The following is a 22,726-nucleotide window of genomic DNA, read 5'->3' as shown; positions in this document are numbered from 1 at the left end:
TCTCTTTTTTTATATATATATATATATTGAGTTATTATAATCGAGAGTTTTGATAATTTTATCCAGGATTTTTAAAAAAAATTTCTTGTTCATTAATTTTTTTTTCATTTTTTTTAATGATATCAAGCTGTAGATTTTTTCTACATTAACAATACTTAATCATTACTTTCTTATAGATCATCATGATGCTTAAATCTAAATTATCATTCAAATTTTCTCAGTTAAAGATTCCATCCTTACAATGGTTGGAGTAGTTATTTCACTTCATCAAAATATTCAAACCCTTGATGTATTTCACGAGCATGAAACATGGAAGAAGCCAGTTTTCCTTATTGAACACGAGGCAAGAAAGAAAGGTGATTCCCAGGGTCAAGGAGGAGCAACATTACATATTCTCCATCAATCGAAAAATACCAAGGAACACACAAACCAAGACAATTAAGTGCTCTTCGATACCTTCAAACACCATAGATGAGCACTCATAAGACAGACCTCTTCTTAGCAATGACCTTCCTACGAAAGTTCACGTGCACTCTTCATTTTTTATAAATTTTATAGATCAGACATGCTAAGACTTCATTGTTTATGAGGTTAATCTAATTTACAAGAATTCTTTGTATATCGAATAATGGCAAGAATCGAATCAAGATACAACAAGAACATTCAATCAATATTTCTGCATAACATGTCTACACTGCTTCTGTTCACTAAAACCGTACACCTAGAAAATAATTAATTAACAAGTGGTTCTAACCCCTACCCATCATATCAGAAGCTTTACGCCCTTTGAGAAAATATTGCCTCACGATATCCTGCATGAGCACACCAAGCACAGTCATCAGTATGAGACCTTAATAGGCCAACAGTTCTCCGTTGTGAATGAATTTAGGTTACTATACTCCCAATTACAAAGAGCTTTTAAGAGTTTCAAGAATCTCTAATACTTCATCCAACATTGTAACCGGAACCTTACCTACTTTCCTTTCATTGTGTAATACATAAGACTGAGCATTATAAGTTATCTTTTGTGAATCTTGTTGAAAAGAGCCCATGCACTTTTTCTTCTAATTAAAGAGCCCATACTATTACAATCTACTTTGTCCACCTATAACAGAAGAATTCAAAAAATATTGTAGACTATCGTGGATGCTAGGGTAGCTGTTTGGTGCAAGGTTTTAAAACATTATTTCCCATATCGAGCCTTGGATCCATCGATTTCAGGAGATGGGATCAAACAACGGTCTTACAAATGGAAGGTTAAGCCATGACTGACCTGGTTAACTCCTGATCATAGGTGGACAAAGTAGATTGTTGACGGCTCAGCTTTGCAGAAACCATGACAGATTGCAGGGGTAGGTGGCGTGCTTCATGTTGAAATGATAGGTGTTATGGTCTCATGCATGGGAGTGATGATGGCCACTAACAGGGTAACAGAGATTTCTGTCACAGGCAGACACTTAGGGTTGTTGCAGAATCTTCTACCAGCGATGCTATTGCATGGCTACAAGGAGGGGAGAGGTGCCATGACAGATGAAAAGGTGCTAAACAAGGTATGGTTAATATGCAATTCTTTTTCAAAGGCAACTTTAAGACATACTTTACTTAGTGCAAATACCGTGGCTAATAGTTAGGCCAAACAGTGGACTGGAATGGTTATTCACTTCACAGAGTCATTCTGAGATCTGTTTGTTGTTTAGGTGGGCTGTTGCTTATCAGGAGCCTGTGCTGGTTGTGGTGTGTGGAGTTCGCTTGTTCTACAGATAAGCTAATAGTGTAGCTGGTTTTGTGGCTGGCCTTTGGCTTTTGATTTTTTCATGTTTTATTCTATCAAAAGCAAAATGAGATCAAATTCAATTAATCAAAGAAAACAAGTTTAAGAAATCACTTCAAAAAAAAAGAGACTCCAAGACAGCAATGATTCCCACCATTGTCAGCAAAGCCAGCAATATGTGGTGAAAAATCTCCTCCTGCTCAATTTCTTTTTGAACATAATGCATGAGAAATATAAATGTGTTTGTGGTCCCTGATTTGAGTACTCAAACATAGGAGACAGAATAAAAGTAGCGGAAATGATACAACCAGGAACTAGGCATGCTTGCAGAGAAACTTGGCGCAAGGAAACTACATAAATACATTTAGAAAACACTGTACGGGAATAAAGCTTGCAAGCAATTTTTGTGTGAGACTATGAAATACTTTTTGCAAAACATCTAATGGTACCTTCTCATACTTGCTTCCGTGTCTTTTTGGCTCAGTATTTTGTCGCCTAAAACTTGATTTTGCATTTTGAGCATCACATTCCGATGTTTCAGCTTCTCAATCTCATCCAAAAGTTGTTTTCTTTCAGATTCCCAACCATCCCAATTGGCATTTTGATACAATATATTGCGTTCATTTTCTAGCAGCGCCACCTCAAGTTGGTTACATCCGCGCTACAAGAGTAAGGAATGCAATGTCATTCAAGAAGTTCTCAAACTTATTACAGCTAGAAAGATGTGCGACCACAAGTTTACTGAGAAGAGAAATGAGATAGAAAGTTTTTTACATGGCTACCACAGTACCAGTATTTAGCAATAGAAAAGATGGTTGAAATTAAATCCGTATTATATTAAAAAAAATCAGCAAAAAAGTATCATGCAATAATACAGATGAAATGCCACAGGATATTTATCTAATTAGTTACCTCTCATTAGGAAAAGTAGTTTTGTCACCAGAAAATTACACTAGCCAGATTCCATACAATTAGCACGTAATGGAAACACTAGAACCCAAGCTATATTTTCACTTCATCTGATTACAGATGCATCGAATGTGAGTTTGAGCAAATTGCCATAATAATCTTGGATAGATAGGCATGGATGCACTAACAACCCAAAGCAATAGAAAGTAAGCTTAAAACTCTGAAGCCAAGCTCAACAACTAGTATCTCTCAAAATTCATCTGATTTGCAAACAAGAAAAAGGCAACTAGAATTAACATAACACAGTGGCTGAGAAAACATTTTCATCCAACTTACCTTTTAGAAATGAATCCTTCATATCGACTTGCTTGATTAGGCAGTCATAGTAAAAACAGAAAGACAAGGGTGTATACTTGAAGCATCAGCTACAAACCCTGAAGTTTTAAGCAAAGTGATCAACAGCCCCCCTATGATGTGTAATTGGCTACAAATATTATTGATATTTTATTTTATATTTTTTTTGCAGAAGTTCTATTCAAAGAAAATAAAAAGGTTGTATAAAGACCCAATCAGAATTTAAGACAAGAACTAAACATAAACCAAAAAAATTGACCCAGATTTAAGGAAGTGAAGGGAAAAAAAGGAACCCAACTGGAGGCACTTCAAGTCAGCCACTAAGGAGTTTAAATGAAACTTCTTGGATAAACATTTCAAGATCCAGCTAGAGCAGAAGGGATGGACATGATCACATTGCACAGGGTAGCAGCAAAGACAAAACCAAGGCAGAAAGAACATAAAAGTCATGCAGAGTACACAATTAGACTGAACCAAGGTGAGAGTGTGCAAAAAACCAGATAACTGGACAGAACCATGGAAAAGGTAAGGCATCAATAGCATCTTTTAATTAATAAAATTTCATCATTCTCCTTAAGTTATAATGGATGAACATCCATCAACATTCACGAATATATCATCATGATCATTAATATTTTCAGAGATGCTAAGGGTAATACTCTATCCACCACCACCAGCAGCAGAGACAGTTAGACTGAACCAAGCCGAGAGAAGTGCATATCAGATAACAAGACTGAACCAAGGAGGCTATACGGCACTAATTGTATCTCAAATTTAATGAAATCCTCTGCATTCTCCTTAAATTTATAATGGATCAGCATTCATCAACATTCATGGGTGGTTCATCACAGATTTACAGAGATAATGTAAGTAATAGTTACAGATTTAGCATCAGGTTTTGAGACTAATGGACACTTTTTCTTCATGTGTAGCTGCTATCAACTAACCATTGAAGTTTTGTCTTACATCACATGATCTGATAGATTCAACAAACCAAGGTGAAGCATGTTAATAATTTTTAATTCATATGCCCAACAGCATCAATGTAATGCCAACAAACAAATCAGCTTAGACTAGGTGAATAATTTAATGGGGTGGGGTACTAGAATAAAAGAACACACACACACACACACACAGAGAGAGAGATGCACCATTATTTGTTGCAAAAACGGCTGTTGTGATAGTGTGTCCAATAGAATTTCTTGATTAGAAATAACTTTCTTTGAATTGCAGATTTCGCTTTTAAGGTTCCCTATCTCAACTTCTTTTGACCGCAATTTATGAGCCATCGAATCATTTTCTTCCCGACAGGATTCATTCTCCCTCTTCAACTGGGCATTTTCTTCCCGAAGATGTTGCAATTCAATCTCTCTATCTTCTTTCTTTACCTGCCAAAAAGAAATCATGAGACATCATGAAAGGTAAAAAAATGGATATTTGCCTCAAGTGGTGAAGACAATTAAGTAGAATGCTATACCTTACATCGTTGTCGATACTCAGCATCAATTTTTCTTTTCTTTTCCCTTCTATCTTGTGGAGTAACAGCAAAATTTATTCCATATTGTGCCATAGCTGGTTGGGCCAACATATGTTGAGGCACTGTCAGCTCTTCTAAACCCATACAACAAATGCATCACATTAATGGTCTAGCACTCCTCTATGAATAACTCTATAATTAAAGGTGAACTAACATAAAAGCATGCAATTATGGGTTGAATTTGTTAAAATTGGAAGTAAACTTCCACTGAGCATGAACATAAAACGACCCATCCATCTAGTTGCTTTGCTGACGAGAAAAGGAAAGGATGCAGCAAGCAAGCCTATCCACCCAAATTGGAAGTGAAGAAAGAATAGGGAAGGATCCTTCCCTTCCTTCCTCGTCCATCGTCCCTAACAAACTCACCGCAGAAATACAATTATACAAATTACTGGAATTAATCTTACAACTAACCCGATTTGATTTTTTTTTAATAAGACTTATAATCAAGCCCTCACGAGCAATTTTATACGAAAAAAACAACAACGAAGCTTGCATAAGAAAATTCGAAACAAGGTAAAAAAAAATTTAAAAAAAATCAAAATCAGTAAAGAAACGGTTGAGCTGATTGCTTGATAATCGCTTTCGTAGTCAAGATATAAATCCAAATAATAATAATAGCAAGTGTTGAGTAGTTACCTGCTGCTGTTGGGTATTGCGGCTGGTAGTAGGGAATCATTTCATCCAATAAACCGTGACTGATCTATCTTCATGGAGAGCTTTAAGTAATAAATATGAAAGAGTGGAGTCGCGCGAGACACCTTCCATGCCGCGCGATTCTTTCTTATCGCGCCACCGAACGCCCGATTCTTCGCTTCCAAGTTTCCCTTTTTTTTTTATTCAAAATTAGTACAAGTGGATTAGGGTTAATGAAGTCCGTCCGTTCATTTAGGTTTAATTGTTTTAATTGTATCCCTGAACTTTAGTTCTACATCAAATTATACATTAAACTAAAGGAACCCCTAAATTCTCATCCCCGAACTCTAATCTTGTTGCAATGTGATCCCTCTCTTAACTCTAGGGTTCTGTTGGTTTTTTTACCTTAGGCCAAACAAAACAAAAGGTCTGCTATTTAACGACATCTCCCCTTTGTTATATTTCAGAATCAAATTAAATTAGCTCAAGACGTATTTTCAAGAGCCCGATGCTAATGTTTTAATCAATTTCTGTAAGCACCGGCTCTAGGAAATTAAGATTAACTAGAAATAAAATGGTGTAAATTAATGAGAACAAAGAATTTATTTTTATTTTATAGATGTTTGGTTGAAAAGAATGAGATGGGAATAGAATTAAAAATTAAACATTTGTAAGGATAAAAATTTTATTTTTAAATAAGAATGATAAAAAATTAAACATTTTTTTTCCCAAAAACATCCTTGTTTTTATTGTAGTTTAATGTGAGCCCAATGTTAATTTATATGTTAATCTTAAAAAAAAAAAATAGTTTATTGAATAATCATATGATTTTTGCATTGGACATTGACTATTGTTATTAAGTGATTTTATTAATTTAACCATATAATAGGTGGTCCAATGGTAAGAGTTTAAAACCAAGAGGTTTGTTTCTCCTGTGGTCTCAGGTTCAAACCCTGTGGTTGCTAATATAATGGCTACTAGAGACTTACATGGTCGTTGACTTTAGAGCCCGTGGAATTAGTCGAGATGAACACAAGCTGGCTCGGACACCCATGTTAATAAAAAAAAAAATTATTAATTTATTGTAACAAACACATTTAACATTGATTTTTCGAGGCATATAACGTTGGCAATAATCTCAAAACTTGCACTCTAATAGTTGAATGGATTATACTAGGAACCTTGAGCTTTAACAATCTCTATAGTGTAGTAAACTCCATATAGTCGCAAAGTTGTCCATAATTAAACTAAATTCAAGAGTCTTATTACAACATATATTGTAAATTCACAAACTAGTACAATATCTGATATTGTAAATTCTATGATATAGAAGACTAATTGTTTTGTCCATAAGGACCCATTATAAATAGCCTTCTACTTTTTATTATTATTATTATTATTATTATTATATATAAGAGTAACAATTTTATAAACAAAATATCAACGAGAGCTATCAAATTTGTCGTTAACCAATAAGTTCATTGTTTAGATCTCTTTTCCGAAAAAGCTCAAGCACTTTTATACTTCCTAAAACAAGCTTTTAAATTATCAATTATCACTAATTATTTTCCTTCCATAAGTGAACATATTAGAATATTTGGCTTGATTTCTTCATCTTCTTTTTTAATATATTTTTCAAAAATTTATTTGTACTATTTTTATTGTTGTTAAAAAAACACAGAAAAAAAAACAAACACAATTGATCATAACTGCTTTTCCCCTATCTATTCCCAATCTCGTGTGTTTGAAGTGTGGTTGCAGTTGCTTTTCAAAGTATTTTTCATTCAGAAATATATCAAAATAATATTTTTTTTTATTTTTAAAAAATTATTTTTGACATCAGCACATCAAAATAATCTAAAAACACCAAAAAAATATTAATTTGAAACAAAAAAAAATAAAAAAAAATAAATTTTTTCAAATACGCTTTTAAAACGCAAAAACAAACAAAAAATCCACCACCAAAGAAAAATACAGCACCTTATAGGCCATCATTAAAAAATAAAAAATAAAAATTGAAGTGCCCTATTTTTTTTATGATGAAAGCCAAAGAAGGATGAAATGAGCTAAAAAATATATTAAAAGAAAATATAAAAAAAATGTTCGACTCCATATTTTGGTGGTCTTTTTTTATTTATTTATAGTTTTTTTTTTAAAAAAACAAGAGCATTAAAAATAATGGTGAAGATTTCGAACAAATGGGGACATCAAATAAGGGTATGTATATATATAGAAGTTTCCTAAAAAATTAAAACAATTAATTAAAAAAATATATGATTTCATATTTAATAAAATGTATTTTAGAAAATATAAAAGAAACTTGAACTTTTTTGAAAAAGAGAATTAAAGAATTTACTTGTTGATTAATGAGAATTTTGATAGAACTCGTTGATCTTTTGCTTCTTAAACCTAAACTTACTGAAATTCTTGCTGTTTAAAGAAATCCCAACTATCTAGAGAATGGGTGGCGTCGACGGTCTAAAATCATTATTAACCATTCTTTTTATTACTCTATCACTTGCATCTGCAAATTAATGTCAAATATTGCTTCCCATATTTTGCTTCATCAGTTCCCTAGCAACAAGATCAAAGTAAAAAAAAGAAGAGTTAGGCAACAAAAATAAGAGATAAAAGAAGAAAAAGAGAGAGACAGAGAGAGCTGACCTGAGAAGTCGAGTGTGCTCAGTGGCCATGGAAAAGTCGTTGTCTTCTCGTGCTTTTATGATCTTGAATATAAGACAGAGGCGTTGTTGATTGTACAGAGTTTGTCGCAATATCAGAGACGTTTCCTTGTTGAGTTGATCACATTGAGATTCAATCTCTTCGAAGCTCCTCCTGATTTCCGTTTGCCCATCTTTGATGCGTTGTTGTTCTTCACCTATCTCCGCCATGTCTTCTCTTAAGCTTTCCATGTTTGCTTTTAGTTTTCGGTTTTGTTTTGATCTCTGCATGCCAAAAATATGGTTTTAGTAAAAATAAACAAATTTTTCCAACATGATTTAACTTTTTATGAAGTGAGCTTTCCTTCTTTCTTTCTTTCTTTCTTTCTTTACAACCGCTGAGGGAAAAACAATGCATAAAACACTCCTCTTATGGTCCTGAAATTAGAATTTTCTAAAAACATAATTTTCTTTTGTTTTTTTTTTAATAAAATGATAAAAAATTCCTTTGAGAGAGTTATGTTGATTTTATTTTTAAATGAATAAAAATAATTACATTGTTCTAAATAATAAAAAAGATCAAAATACTCATGAGCATTACTAGGATTATATTGTTTTATTTTAGGATTAAATTAGTAATTTTACTATGAAATAGAAAATAAAACGATAAATTTAAGTAATTTTTTCTGATGTCTAATTCAAAATTTTTTTAAGTGAAGAACAATTTTATCATTTTACTATTCTAATAAATAATAAAATGTTTATTGGAGTATAATGATTTTTCCTTTACCTTTAGCTGTTTTTTTTTTTTTTTTAATAAGTCAATTTAAAGCCACTTAATGCCATCTAAACACCCAAGAACGTACTAAGTAATTTTTTTTAAAACAATTACAGTGTTAGATTTAGAAGAAAAACAAGTTTTTTTCACGAAAAAAACAATCCTTCAAAGGAAAGGTACCGATGAAACATGTTTTTAGCCTCTAATTTTCTTATTTCTTACAACATTTAAATAGAAGTGCATTAAATGAGATAAAAGTAATTCTATCATTAATAATTATTTTATCACTTATTTACGATCCGAATACTTTTTGTAACAATAGCGATCATTCATTGCTTTTCTTTCTCTTTGCTTGATTCTTTCGGTCCTTTTCTTCCTTTTTCTTTTTTTCTAGTTTATTCAGGTACACAAGTTGTTTAATTATATAGTACACAGACCATTAATAATCCATGTCATTTCACAATTAACTCAAACATTAAAAGAATTACTGGGATTTTTTATTTTGTTTCATGCATTATTCATGTAAATAGTGAAACATCTTCTCCTTCTTCTTCTTTTTTCTTCTCATCCCTTTATTTTTTATTTTAAGACTTTTATTTTTATTTTTTTAATTTGATCATTTTGTTGCCTAATTCTATGAAATAAGGTTTAAAATTTGAGTAAAGATATAAAATTAAAAGAAAGAGGGCTATGATGTCAAACACGGATAAAATATATGGTTAATATATTAAAGTTTTTAGAATTTTTATTTTAAAAGGTTTTATTTATTGTAAAATTGATTATTGATATTATTGATATTCAGAACTTTGGTTCAAAGTTTTCTATACATTTTAGTACGCTATAATTTTAAATCTTGAGAGGTTTTATTTTCTTTTTCTATAATGTATAATCTTGAGAGGTTATACGCCGGTGTCATGATTAAAAGCAGAATTAGGCATGCAAGCTATAACTTGTTTCATAACAGTGTAGTTAATAAATTAAGAATATACAAAGCAGAGGACATCTCTTTCGTCTTAGTATAAGAAAACTCATTCTTAATAGGAAAAAAAAAAATCTTAACGTACTTACCGGAAATCTCTTCATGGCAATAGCCCGGCGATTTCTGACTAACTTGCTGCATCCCTCGTTCATTGACTCAGTGTTCCTGAGTTTCAGAAGTCTCTTCTCCATCACAACTCTAATTAAGCCTATTCAAGTATTTATTCACCTCGAGAGATCCTGTAATCTCCTAGTAGAGAACAGACTGCTAGTTCCCCGAGGGCAGTATTGATTTAGGCACCAGAATGTTTCAAAAGTTTCGAGTGCATTGCCTTCAAGGCAGGCATCGATCCTATTTATAAGCAAGATGTGTAGCTTCAGATCAAAGTCTTCCTTTGTTTTTCTTGGTCTATCAAACCTTCGAACGGCTCCATTCCTCGTTCATTGACAAAAGCATGGTCGCGTGATATCGCGCGATGAGAAAGTTTCAAAGACTCCATGCGGTCGCATTAACATGAATTTGAAATTTTGTTTTGCCCCTAAATTAACTCCACTGGCCTGATAATTTCTTAATTCTTAACTCTTGCATACAACGCTATCCCATATATATATGTTCTGGAATTAGAGTTTTTTTTTATAGCTGACGTGGCACATTTACCAAGTCAACATGAAAGTTTCGAAATCGGAATTGATCACAGCTTTCAAATTTTGAATTTAAATTTCTATAGCAGGCGTATGCGGTTTGCTTGTGTTATTAGAAAATGTTTTTGTAAAAATTTAATTTTTTTTAGATTGTTTTGATGTTAAAAATAGACTTTAAAAAATAAAAAAATATTATTTTCATGTATTTTTAAGTGAAAAGCATATTAAAAAGCAACCGTTATAACCATGACAAACAGGCTCTTAGATCATATTTGAGAGTGCGATAACTTTTGTTTTTTTAGTGTTTTTGTTTTTAAAAAATATTAAATTGATGCTTTTTAAATATTTTTTTATGATTTTAATTTAGATTTGCTGATGTTAAAAATTAAAAAAAAATATTTTAATAAATTTCTCCAACGTGAACAAACATGCAATTGATTCTAACACCTTAAGCAAGATTAGATTTTTTACAGGAGACTTTAATTTAACAAAGCGAAACTAGCCTATTTTAATCTTTCAATTGCAAAGTCAAAAATAAGCGGTAGTTTAAACTGTTCAACCGAATTATGCGATTATACTAGAAGAACTGAGAACGAAGAATATTATATCTTCTATTCATAGAAAAGTTTGAAAATTGATTAGAAAATGAAATAATTTTGAAGAGAGAATACAAATTTTGATAGTTCCACCATAGCTATCAATTAATGACTCACCATAGCCAATAATTCGCAATTCTGAGTAGACCCATGCAGTTTATGACTGGGTCACCCGAGCACCCGATTGTGGGGTGGTCAGTTGGGCCAACACCCATCAATAGCAGGGCAATGCATTCAAATTGGTGGGGAAAAGGCCTCTCAATTCTTCCCGTTAGCCTGCCTGGGTTCCTTGAGAACAAAATGATCACAAGGGACTTTTTATTTTTTATTTTTCGGATTAAATTTGAGTGAGGAGGTCTCTTGAGGGATAGTTTTCCACTTCGAACTAGAACAAATGCAATTTGATTAATTAATTCATTGAATTAAATAAATCATTTAAGTCTAAAAGGTAACCTTTAGTGGTATTGAATTTGTTGGTAACAACAACCAATAGTGATGGCACCAATTATTTTTGGCCACTTGCTTTGCATTTTCTGCTTGTACAAGAATAATCACCACTACTTGCCCAATCTACACGACATGGATGATGTGAAGAAAAAACAATTAACTAGAGAAGTTGGACGGATCGCTCGACTCCTAGCAATCGGATCGACTAGTAATTAATCCAAACAAGCATGAGCTCAAAATCTTCAAAATAAAAATAAAGAGGTTAGAGTTCGAAGTGAACGGTTATCGTTGGAAAGAGGAGTTGGAGAATTATTCATTATTGAAACGAATTGATTAAGATTTTTAGAGTGAGAAATCATTTAATTAATACACCTTTTATTTTATTAGAGTTGAACATCATTTATCTAACAACAAATCTCGTATTGTTTTTTTGTTAAAAAAAAATTTATCATACTCTTTCTCATGTATAACCTCTCAAGATTCCAAAACTTACTTCTCATCTCTCTCGCTTTACTTTAGAGTTATGCTGTGTTTGAAATTGTGATAACGGTTGCGATTCAAAATATTTTTTTTACATAGAAATGCATCTAAATAAAATTTTTTAATTTTTTTAAAAAATTATTTTTTATATCAGCACACAAAAACGATCTAAAAACATAAAAAAAATATTTTTTAGCAAAAAAATATTCAAAAATTTGAGGGAACGCCATTTGAATCGTGTTCCCAAACAGACCATTAGATTTTTCGTGTATCGTGCTATATTGTGGAACCATTTTTTATATAAAAAATAATGTTTAAGTGTTTTGAATGCATTTTTAAAAAATAAATTTACAACTCGAGTCATCCTAAAAAAATAGGCAACAACAACAGATAGACTATAATTTTTTTAAAAAACATTATCATGATAACTTGGGGAAAAAAACAATTTTTCAAAAAAAGAAAATGATGTAGCTCAAGCCTATTAAACACAAAAATTCCAAATTGGATAAAAAAAACCTAAAAAAATCAGCTCAAGTCAATTCAAGTTAACATGACAAACCTGTAACCTCGATAATCAGGGGCAAGTCAACCCAAATTATCCTACCAAATTTGCGGTCCAAGTAATAAGATTAGGATGACTCGGTAGAAAAGAAAAAAAAAAACAAAGAAAATCACAAAACCTATCTTAAAAAGAATATATCAACCTAAGTTAACTTTCCCAACCCATGAATCTAGTTATTAGATTGAAAGTACCCTATTTGAAAAAATCATGAAACTCAATTATCAATCAATCAAATGTTGAAGGATGAAATTAGGATAACTCGGTAGAAAAAAAAAAACAAAGAAAATCACAAAGCTCATCTTAAAAAGAATATATCAACTTGAGTTAACCTTTTTAACCCATGAAGCAGGTTATTAGATCAAAAGTACAATATCTAAAAAAATCAAGAAACCCAATTTTCAATTAATCAAATATTAAAGAATAAAATTGAAAAAAAATCAATTATACAAGAGGATTCAAGAAAAAATAGCAATTAAAAAATAAGGATCAAAATTAAAACACAAAATAAATTCCTTATAGCAATTAAAAGAATGAAGACTATAATTAAAATAAAAATAAAATGGGAGGAAAAATTTTAATTTTGTCAAGGGATGAAATTGAAAAGAAAAATAAAAAAAATTTAAAACAAATAAAAAACCATTAAAACAATGAGAACTATAATTGACATGTAAAAACAATAGGACACTGGTCAGGGCAATGCAAATCTTAAGGTTAGGAGAGAGAGAGAAAAGGGAGAAAGGAAAATCTTTTGTCGCCCAACCGCCATGTACACACCAACCCATTAGAAGAGACACCACTCGACAATGATAGAGACACAATGATCAGCATTTTTTAGCCATTGGAAGAGGCTACACTCCCGCTTGAACGCGGCGGCCTTTCCCCACCCGTTGACACTTGTTTTTGAAGCGCCGATCATTTTTTAAAATTATTAAAAAAAATTTAACAAAATACGAGTCATCCTCAAATTGAAAAACTTAAAACTATATCCCATCTTGATCTATTCACATATTCTTTTAGATATCACACATACATTCACTCCTATTTAAATTGAAAAACAAAATCACAATTTAACCATTTAAAATATATTTTTTTTTAATTCTTTTTTTTTCTCTCTCTCTATCTAGCGCTTCTCTATAAGATTAAAATTTTAAAAAAAATTTAAAAAATTAAAAATTCTAATCTATAAATTACAGTACAAGGTATATCTTCGTTGCAAACCTTGGCAATTTAGTTCCACATATTCGATAATATTTTATTTATTTAATTTAATATAGATATATTTTACTTTAACTTGTTTTTCACCTTAGGTGTCATGCGCATGGTAATCATATGAGTTTTAATGTTATCTTTTATTTTATAATAATATGTTTAATTACAATTAATTAGTTTAAAGTTTAGTAATTTAATGTCCTACATCATATATACGTATCTGTTTTGCAAGGTGATAATGACACGCTACTGAAATTTTTTTTTAGCTTACACCATTATTAACACCAAACACCTCCACCATACATGAAATAAAAACACTTAAATTAAAGTTATTACCATCACTATCACCACAACCACCAATTAATTAATACAATTTTTTAACCATAATAAACTAACATCTATCATAAATAAATAAATAAAAATATTAATTATTATTTAGAAAACAAAGCTAATTCTTTTTTTAGAAATAAAATAGAGAGAATAAATCAATATTAAAATTGAAACAATTAATGAAAATAGGTGAAAAATAAAACAAAATAAGACTAGTCGCTAATGGATCAAGCCCACGTGCTTTGCCTTGATAGAAAATCCTGGCATGATTGGGCATGGATGTCCAAGGGTTTTTTATTTTTTTTATTAGGTGACACGTTATTCGCTTTTTTTTTTTTCTAAACTAGGAGACAAGTCTCTTATAGTGGTAGACAACTTGTCACTAATTGATCTAATTTCCAAACATCTTTATAGACCGAAAAATTAAGGTCCAAGTTCTTGAATTCTAAAAACACAAATTTCAGGTTTTTTTTTAATTGAAAACACCTTCAAAACATGATATAAGCTAGCTTCAAAAAACCATTTACTAATTTCCAAACACTTCAAAACATTCAAAAATCACTCCTGAAAATAAAAATTAATTGAATACAAAAAACAACTAGACATTAATTTGCTTTTCCTATAATGTTTATAGAAAAAAAAAATATCTTCATCGAATTTCTCTTGTGAAGAGTAATTCATTGACACAAATATCATTTTTTTTATGGTTAGAATATGATTAATCAATAACTTTTTTCTTCTTCACTATTTTTTTTTGATAGTTTCTCTCTTCTTTTTAAAATTCAAAAGCTAAAAAATTAAATAAAATAAACTTTTAGATAAAAATAACTTTTCATGTGAATTTTAGATTGGCTATGTGGGTTTCTAATATTTTATGTTTCAATTCTTTTTTTTTTTTGCAAATTTAAATTGTAACTCATTAAATTAGTAAAAAAAAATACAATTGAAAAACAATTTAAGCATGAAAATGAAAAACAAATTAGGGCAACGTTCATTTAAATAGTACCCGCACCCCAAATCCTTAGTAATTGAAAATCCAACCAAATTACATGAAGCACATTAAAAATCATTAAATTAACAAATTTCAGATGATTAGAGACAAAGATTTACATGTATTTGTTGAGAGAAACGATGAGAAAAGTCAAAGGTCGTTCTGGTTGGCATCGAGAACCACCATTAAAGAGGTCGATGTGGATCTAGGTCTAGTCGATTAAGGTGGCGATCATCAGAGGGGGGCTTAGCCCGTGGGATGGATTTAGTGAAGAAGGGGCTACTTTTAGTTGTGTATATGGTTGAGGGCGAGACAAAGAACTGATTTGGGAACAAAAAACACTATAGGGATTTTAAATCTCAATTATTTACGGATGAAATTCCATTCTATCGATCGGTATTATTAATTTTTTTTAACCAATGAAGATTTATGTTGATATACAATTAAAAAGAAGAAGCAATTTCATTAGTATTTTAAGTTTATACCGAGGAAATGAATCTTTCTTTTTTGCTAGAAAATTATTCCATATATAAATTCTATCAATAAATAAACATTTTCTGATAGTGCGTGTGACTTCAATAAATACCTTTTGAATTTTTTAGCTAAAGATGTAGTAGGATGTGGTAGATGCATATAAATCCAATCCAATTCAATAACGACGACACCACTCAATTAATTGTGAGATATAATTTATCATGATTTAAATAATGTCACATTACTTTGTAAAAAAATCTATAAAAAGTTACAGGTATCTTTAGCCTTAATGATGATAAAAAAAATATAATAATCTCTAAAAAAATGACGGTTAAAAAAGTATGCTCCGATACTTTATTTTTTCTCTAATTAAAATCTCAGGATAAACACAATCCGATGCAAACATACCAATATCATCAAATAAAAAAAATAAAAGAAATATGGCACTAAAGCTTAGGTGGGACTAGACATCATCATGGAGACCCGGTGTAGTCCTTGTTTTTACCCACCGAACATCACTCTCCAAAAGAATAAAGATTCTCGCGTTCTCGTGGTTAATCGAGCGATCTGTTCGATTCTTCGGAGCACTCGACCGATGTGTGGACGAGCTCAAAATCGTTTCTCGAAAAGAAGAAGAAAGAAAGTGATTTTAAAATGATCTCGCTCGACAGCGCAGCGGTATGATTTCTGCTCCAACGAGTGGTTGGAACAATTGAAAATGCTCGACGACCGCTACATCGAATACATCGACAAATTGTCCCGAGTGAAGTGAACCGACAATTACGTTGAGTTGTCCGAGTCTTTTTGGCTGTTGAGATAATTCTATCACGACGAAGAAAATTAGTGCATTGGAAGTCAAGGAACGATAGATTCGAGATTTTTGTCATCAGTTTTCATTTAATTGGTGATCCAATGGCGTGGCGTATATGGTTGTTCTTTTTTCTCCCTTTCATAATTCTTTCACGGTAATTTCTCCGTCGTTTGATACAGATATCATTAGACTTTTCCCATTAAATTAGTTGTTAACAAAAGCAGACGCAGTCGTCGTATTAATTTATGCTTAACGATGTGGTCTCTTTTAAAAAATAGTATTATGTTTTAATCAAGAGTTACTAAAGAAATAAATAAATAGATTTCACAATATCTCACAATATATAAAAATACTTCTAGATCCCGTTTAATTAGTATTTTATAATACAAAATATAAATACAAAAAAGACATAAATGTTTTTGGTTCGAGAAACAAAAATACAAACATGAAATAAATATATTTTTCAGATAATTTTAGAATGAATTTATATCATTTTAAAATAAAAAAGGCATGAAAATAAATCTATATATCTCAATTATCTCCTTCTTATTTATTTTAAGACAATAACTAAACATTTAATATAGAGAATCATTTTAATAAAAAAATGCCAAATTAATAAATAAAAATAAAAAGTTTTGAAATTGAATTACAATATAACACTAACTTTAGTATGTATGTAATTTGTTGAAATGATTACTAGAGAGGTTTATCATTTTAAATGAAAAAAGGTTTCCCTAGCAAGTAGCTGTATTTTTTTTTAATAAAAATAAAGGTTATCGCACTTTGTTTTAAAATAAAATAGTTTTCTTTTTAAAGTGGCAACTTTTTTTTGCATCTTAATCAAATATTATTTTTGGGCCACAATAGTTAAAAGCAATAGTGTTTTAAAAACACAACGATAGCAAACATACATTAAGGCTTAAAAAACACGATTTTGGATGTTAATTATCGAATTGATGATACTCTAGAATCAATTTAAATGACAATTAAGGTTGTTAAAAATATTTTTTTGATACAACATAAAAAATAAAATATAAATTCAAATTGTAAAATCATAAAATTGTAAGTAATTTTTTTAACTAATTATATATTGACAATTCCAATTAAGAAATTAAATTACATTAAAATCTAATAAAGTAAGTCAACAATATTATAATCAATGAGTGATCTAAATAAAATAAGAGAGATAAATAGTATGAATCAATAAATTAATAACATAGAGAAATAAAAAGTCTCATAACAAAACTTCTCAACACAAGAAAATTGCTGAATGGTAGGAAATATACATGAACCTGGTGACAACTTGGTTCCCATCACAATAAATCCTAATGGACCCCTTTTGGGTTGAAAGCTAATGAGCTTAAACTAGTAATTAATTAACATAAATTTAATAATAAAATAAACCCCTAAATAATGTCTAACGTGCTAGAAAAATTCAAATTAAAAATAATTATTAAAAAAAATAGAATAGAATAATAATAATAAAAATTTCATGTTAAAATTCCTCCATGTAGCCCGAATCTTTAATTTTCGCATATTCTTGGCAGATTTAAGTCTTGATTTTAAACATGTCGTTCTCTCTCATTTGGATGAATTATTGAGCCTGCGATATATGGTTGGAAAGCTTCCGATGTCTAGTTTCTAGCCCAACTTTAATCGCAGTAAAATTCCACCGATAGCTCCAAATATGTCCCAAATAATACACGAAGGTCTAGTTTGACATATTTGACAAGATTTGTCTATTAACTTTGACCCTCTGAAATATTATGTTCCCAAACTTCATTTGATCTAAAAATTTACCACAATATATTTTCATGTGTCTAATATATCCTTTCAAAATTCCAGCTTTATCCAATGTACGGTTTGAAAGATATGTGTCCAATATCGCAAAACTAGCCAGTAGATATTTTAAAGTCAAATTTGAACCTAACTTGGTTCATATCACAAATTTAGTAAACTCATAAAATCGGACCAAGTTTACTGATGTTACCAATTTTATCGATTTTGCATGAGTTAAGTTTGATTTTACTGGTTTTCAAGTTTTTAGTCCGATTTTGCACTTTAGATACATGTTGACTCATAAAATCGTATGATTTTACAAGTTAACTCGTAATTTTAACAACAATGATGACAATAGTATACTTCTATATCTCCTTGAGGTATAATTACAGTCTTAGTCCTGAGAGGAGAGATAATAGAGTTTTTTCGGTAATTGTCTTTTGGGTAGTCGTTGAATAGACTTCTCAAATTGTATGGTTTGAACCAACACTCCATTTTTATTTATTTATTAAAAGCTTTCTAAAATCTTGAGGCTCCAATCGTATTTGTGGAGTTAACATATGCATAGCCCGAGTTTTTTGCCTTACTAAGCCCACAGACAAGTAAAAGAAAATCCTTCTCTGACTTAGAGCGATCAAATTACTGCATAAACTTTCTTATATAAAGAAGGATTGTTGACGCACTGATAAAGCAAGTGTGCCAACAACCATAAGAAAGTCTACAATACATCTTGTTCTAATAGTGCATTGATTATCTACCTTTGATGGTGATTATGGATGTCAATAATCCAACTCTTGAAAGAATAAATAATGGTTTTTTTATTAGTTTCCCACAGACGACGCCACTGTTGAGATTCATATGAATCCAATGGGCTTGAGGGCCAAGCTGATATCTTGGATAATAGGTTGATCTTTTGGTTTTGATGATTTGAATCGTTCTTCCTAGCCAAATTGGCTGATGGATAATACTTGATACCTATAAAAGGTCCCTTCTTGTGAATTTAGAAACTCTCCGATGCTTAAATGAGTATCATTTAAGAGAAAATACAATCATCTTTTAGAGAAGAATTCTAAGAATTGATATGCAATTAGGAGTGGAGAAAAAAAAAGAACCTCCCTTAAAGAGATATCATTGTCCCTTTTATAGCCCAAAAGGCTTATCTCTTTTCCAAGAGAAAGGATTGAAGTGTAAGTAAGATATACCTGGCTTATCAAGATAAAATATTTTTGACTCGTCAGGAAGTAAAATATCTTTGATTTATCATGGTGAAATATCTCTGACTCATCAAAGTAAAAAAGAGCATGAGCAACCATCTAGGTGGTGGCCCAGTGGTAAGAGCTTGGGACCAAGAGATTTGCTCCCTCTGTGGTCTCAGGTTCGAGCCCTGTGGTTGCTCATATGATGACAACTGGAGGCTTACATGGTCGTTAACTTCAGGGCCCGTGAGATTAGTCGAGGTACGCGTAAGCTGGCCCGGACACCCACGTTAAACTAAAAAAAAAGAAGAAAAGAGCATGAGCCTATAGATGGTGGGTTGTAGCTCGCCAAATCCATATATATCTAGGCTCATGGCTTAATTGGAACATGAGGTTGTTGGGTTATTACCTAACATTTGGTTACTTTTTTAGAAGAGATAATATTGGTTAATGCATCCTAGCATCCAACATATTTTTTTAAGTCAATGCAAGTCAATTTCGGGGGTCTTTCAATTGTGTATAAATGGGTGCTAGTGCTTCAAATATAGGAGGCCAGGAGGTGGATGTTTTTGAAACATGTAAACTGGAAACCTCAGCCAACTCAAAGAAACAGTCTGGTACATATCTTAGACTTGCTGTTCTTGATTAATTGGCTTATGTATTATTGGTTTTTTCTTTTCTTTTTATGTTAAACGTTAAAAGATATATATTTAGCTGTGGTTGTTATTTGAATTAACTGCCAATCAACGTACATCATCTCTCACCTTTGCAAACAGAGATTAAAAGTGACGATGAAAAGGAGACGTAGGATTAATAGCACGAGAAGGATTTCAGCTGAAATGGTTGAGATCAGCAAAGGACAGAACCAGATAAGGGAGAGACAGAAAGAAGTAGGAAAAAAATTTAAAGAAATAAGAAAGGAGACAGAGAAACTAAAAAGGGAAACTGATCTAATCTCCAAGCAGAGTGCTGCAAATCAACTCAGGCTTGATCTCATGTTTCAAATCGTGAAAGCAAGAGCGGACAATGACTCTGCAAAAGATGCTCTACTTACCGAAACCTTGCGGTTTGTTGCTCCAAACTCTTGACTTCTGTTTTTCCAGTTTATGTAATCATAAGACATTATGGCTTCAGCACACTAAAGCCAGAGCGCCAGTTATTTGCTATTGTTGTTCACAACTTATTATTAGACTTGTGCGCGCGCGCGCGCTTAGTTAATTAGCATGCAATTTTTTTATGAGTTGGATATGCATAAATGAGTTTTTAAAAAATAATTATTTATATGCTAGAGAATTATTTTATAATAAATTTAAATTTAAATTTAAAATAGATTAACGAAAAAACAACTCAAACCCAAGACTCAGGCATCAAACCGAACCTAGTTGAGCTCATAATATTTTGCGAAAACTCATTTATGTCTCTTCTACCTCTGGTAATCTTATTTATTTTCTATGTATTGTGTGATTACTAACTACATTTTCTATGTCTTTAATCTCTTACATTTGCAGTGAACTGATGGCCAAAACGAGAATTGGAGAGAAAGCAAGCTTTTGATCTATGGGAAGGGATCAAGCACGAACAAAGTATAATTAAAGTCTTTGTTGTGGAGTTAGAAAGTAAATAATATTTGTTCTGCAACTTGGAATCGCAATATTGCTTTCGGAAAAATTCGAAGGAATCGTCTTTTGCACTAGATATCTCATCAAAAGCATCGAGCGTCTTGTTTGTTAACTTTTTTTTTTTTTAATGAAGTATCTCGATTCCTAATTATTTGCGATTAATCATTCAAGCCTTAATTGATGTTTGTTAAAGATAACATGGCACGAACTTTAACATGAAACTTCCAAAATCACGGCTAATGTAAGCAGTGATGAACTTATTAGAGTTGTATATTAAAAATTAAGAAAAATAAAACCTAAAAGACGTCTTTACTATGTCGTAAGACACAGATTCAAATTGCTATAATATCATCCCGTCATCAAACATCATTTTTCACGATAGAATTTGAAAGGTTTTGGTGTCCACTTCATAATAAGGCAGTGCAAGCACCAAACTTATCTCTAATTTGATATTGATAACTTTTTTTTTTCTTGAATTACATGCTAGATCCTTCATAATTTCAGACCAACTTCTTCAATTTATTTATTTTTATATTTGTTCTCTGTTTTTTAAATACTATTTTTTTTATTTTGGATAATATATAAAATTACAAAAACATAATTCAATTTCAACCCCTTCTATTTTTTTTTATTCTTTCAGATTTGATCCTCATACTTTTGATTACTATTTGTTTTGTTTGGGATTTTTTTTGAGATTTTTTTTTACAATTTCATCCTCCTTGATTTTGTTTTCTTCCATCAAATTTGATTCCCAGTTTTTTTATTCATACCTTTCTTACTTTGACATGTTTTTAAAATTGATGTTTTTTTCATGATTTCATGCTTCAAAATTAAATTGATTGAGAATTAAGTTTCTTAATTGAATTTAGATCAAAGATTTTACAGTTTGCAACTTTTAGAGATTAGACTAAGTTTAGAATGTTCGCTCATGCTTGCTTGTTTTTTTTAAATTGATGTTTTTTATCCTTTTTTTAGAGTTTTGTTTTGTTATTTTTTTTACGGTTTTCCTTCAATGGGGTTAATCTTGGATTCATGACTAGAGTCATCAATTTCAAAGGTTAACAGGGTTGACTTTTTGTTTTTCAAATTGATTTATTTTAATTTTATCATTTAACATTTGATATATTAGAAATTGCTCTTCGTTCTTTTTTTTTTCCCTTTCCTTTCCTTTTTATTGGGCTATCTCAATCATGTGCTCGTGATTATGGGGTTAACCTGATTTGACTCAGATTTTTTTTCGTTGCTTTTTTTAATTAAATTTCTTTTTTTTTTGTTTCTTTCCTTCAACAATGAGTTTTTCAATAATTGAATTTCATGATTTTGTTTAGTTTACTTTCAATTATAACTACCATAGTGTAACAACTAGGTTTGAGATTTTGCATCTTGGACTCGGATCGAGTTCTTTCGACTATTTTTAATTATATTTTTTTTCTTAATTTTCATCATTTAACATTTTATTTTATATAAATTGAGCTTCAACTTTTATCGAGTTCTTTCGACTTTTTTTTTAATTATATATTTTTTTTTAATTTTCATTCTTCAACATTTTATTTGATATAAATTGAGCTTCAACTTTTTTTTTTCTTTCAATGGAGTTATTACGTTTTCATTTGATTTATCTGGAATTGGTCTTCAGATTTTTTTTTCTTGTTATTTTTTCTATGAGATTATCTCAATCTTATATCTATGGTCGTAAATTTTGCGAGTTAAACTGGTTTAACTCAGTTTTTTTTGTTTCTTTTTTAATTTTTTTTTAGTTTTGCCTTTCAATATTAGGTTATTTAATAATCCGAAAGGGCTTAAGTCAGGTTCTTGTTACCTTTTTTCTCATTAATTTTTTTTGTCAATGTATTTATTGTCGTTACTTTTTTTTTCATATTATTTAAATTACTTTTTTAACCAATTATAACTCAAGTCTTAATTATTTTTTTCTTAGTATTATTTTTTTACATAAGAAAAAAACTTAT

At 30.7% G+C, this 22,726-nt stretch overlaps 3 protein-coding genes across 10 annotated transcripts; 1 reads left to right on the top strand and 2 right to left on the bottom strand.

The window, feature by feature from the left end:
- Positions 1-643: 643 nt before the first annotated feature.
- On the bottom strand, positions 644-5,501 carry LOC7481209 (uncharacterized). Of its 8 annotated transcripts, none has more exons than XR_008058789.1 (6): positions 5,211-5,492; positions 4,512-4,606; positions 4,186-4,422; positions 2,221-2,432; positions 1,274-1,501; positions 644-812 (listed from the first exon to the last, which is right to left on the bottom strand). XR_008058789.1 is itself a non-coding variant. In XM_052451497.1 (5 exons), the coding sequence occupies exons 1-5, from the start codon at positions 5,248-5,250 to the stop codon at positions 803-805; spliced, it is 630 nt and encodes a 209-aa protein (XP_052307457.1). In that variant the 5' UTR covers positions 5,251-5,457; the 3' UTR covers positions 644-802. The 8 variants fall into 8 exon arrangements, 6 of the variants coding, with proteins under 6 accessions (XP_052307457.1, XP_052307458.1, XP_002303778.3 ...); XR_002980900.2 differs by having other exon boundaries at positions 4,512-4,645; positions 5,211-5,482; XM_052451497.1 differs by lacking the exon at positions 1,274-1,501 and having other exon boundaries at positions 4,512-4,642; positions 5,211-5,457.
- Positions 5,502-6,389: 888 nt separating this feature from the next.
- LOC7465362 (uncharacterized) lies at positions 6,390-10,169 on the bottom strand. Its single transcript, XM_024597344.2, has 3 exons — positions 9,714-10,169; positions 7,872-8,152; positions 6,390-7,781 (listed from the first exon to the last, which is right to left on the bottom strand). Exons 1-3 carry the CDS (start codon positions 9,813-9,815, stop codon positions 7,745-7,747), a joined length of 420 nt encoding a protein of 139 aa, XP_024453112.1. The 5' UTR covers positions 9,816-10,169; the 3' UTR covers positions 6,390-7,744.
- Positions 10,170-19,616: 9,447 nt separating this feature from the next.
- Positions 19,617-20,910, top strand: LOC112326893 (uncharacterized). The gene is made up of 3 exons (XM_024597308.2): positions 19,617-19,757; positions 19,917-20,206; positions 20,649-20,910. The coding sequence occupies exons 1-3, from the start codon at positions 19,704-19,706 to the stop codon at positions 20,692-20,694; spliced, it is 390 nt and encodes a 129-aa protein (XP_024453076.2). The 5' UTR covers positions 19,617-19,703; the 3' UTR covers positions 20,695-20,910.
- The last annotated feature ends 1,816 nt before the right edge of the window (positions 20,911-22,726 follow it).

Source organism: Populus trichocarpa, chromosome 3, assembly GCF_000002775.5.
Source record: "Populus trichocarpa isolate Nisqually-1 chromosome 3, P.trichocarpa_v4.1, whole genome shotgun sequence".
In the NCBI taxonomy this organism is placed as follows: Eukaryota; Viridiplantae; Streptophyta; class Magnoliopsida; order Malpighiales; family Salicaceae; genus Populus; species Populus trichocarpa.
Note: the sequence above shows the minus strand (reverse complement) of the source record. Positions and strands in the feature narration are given on the sequence as shown.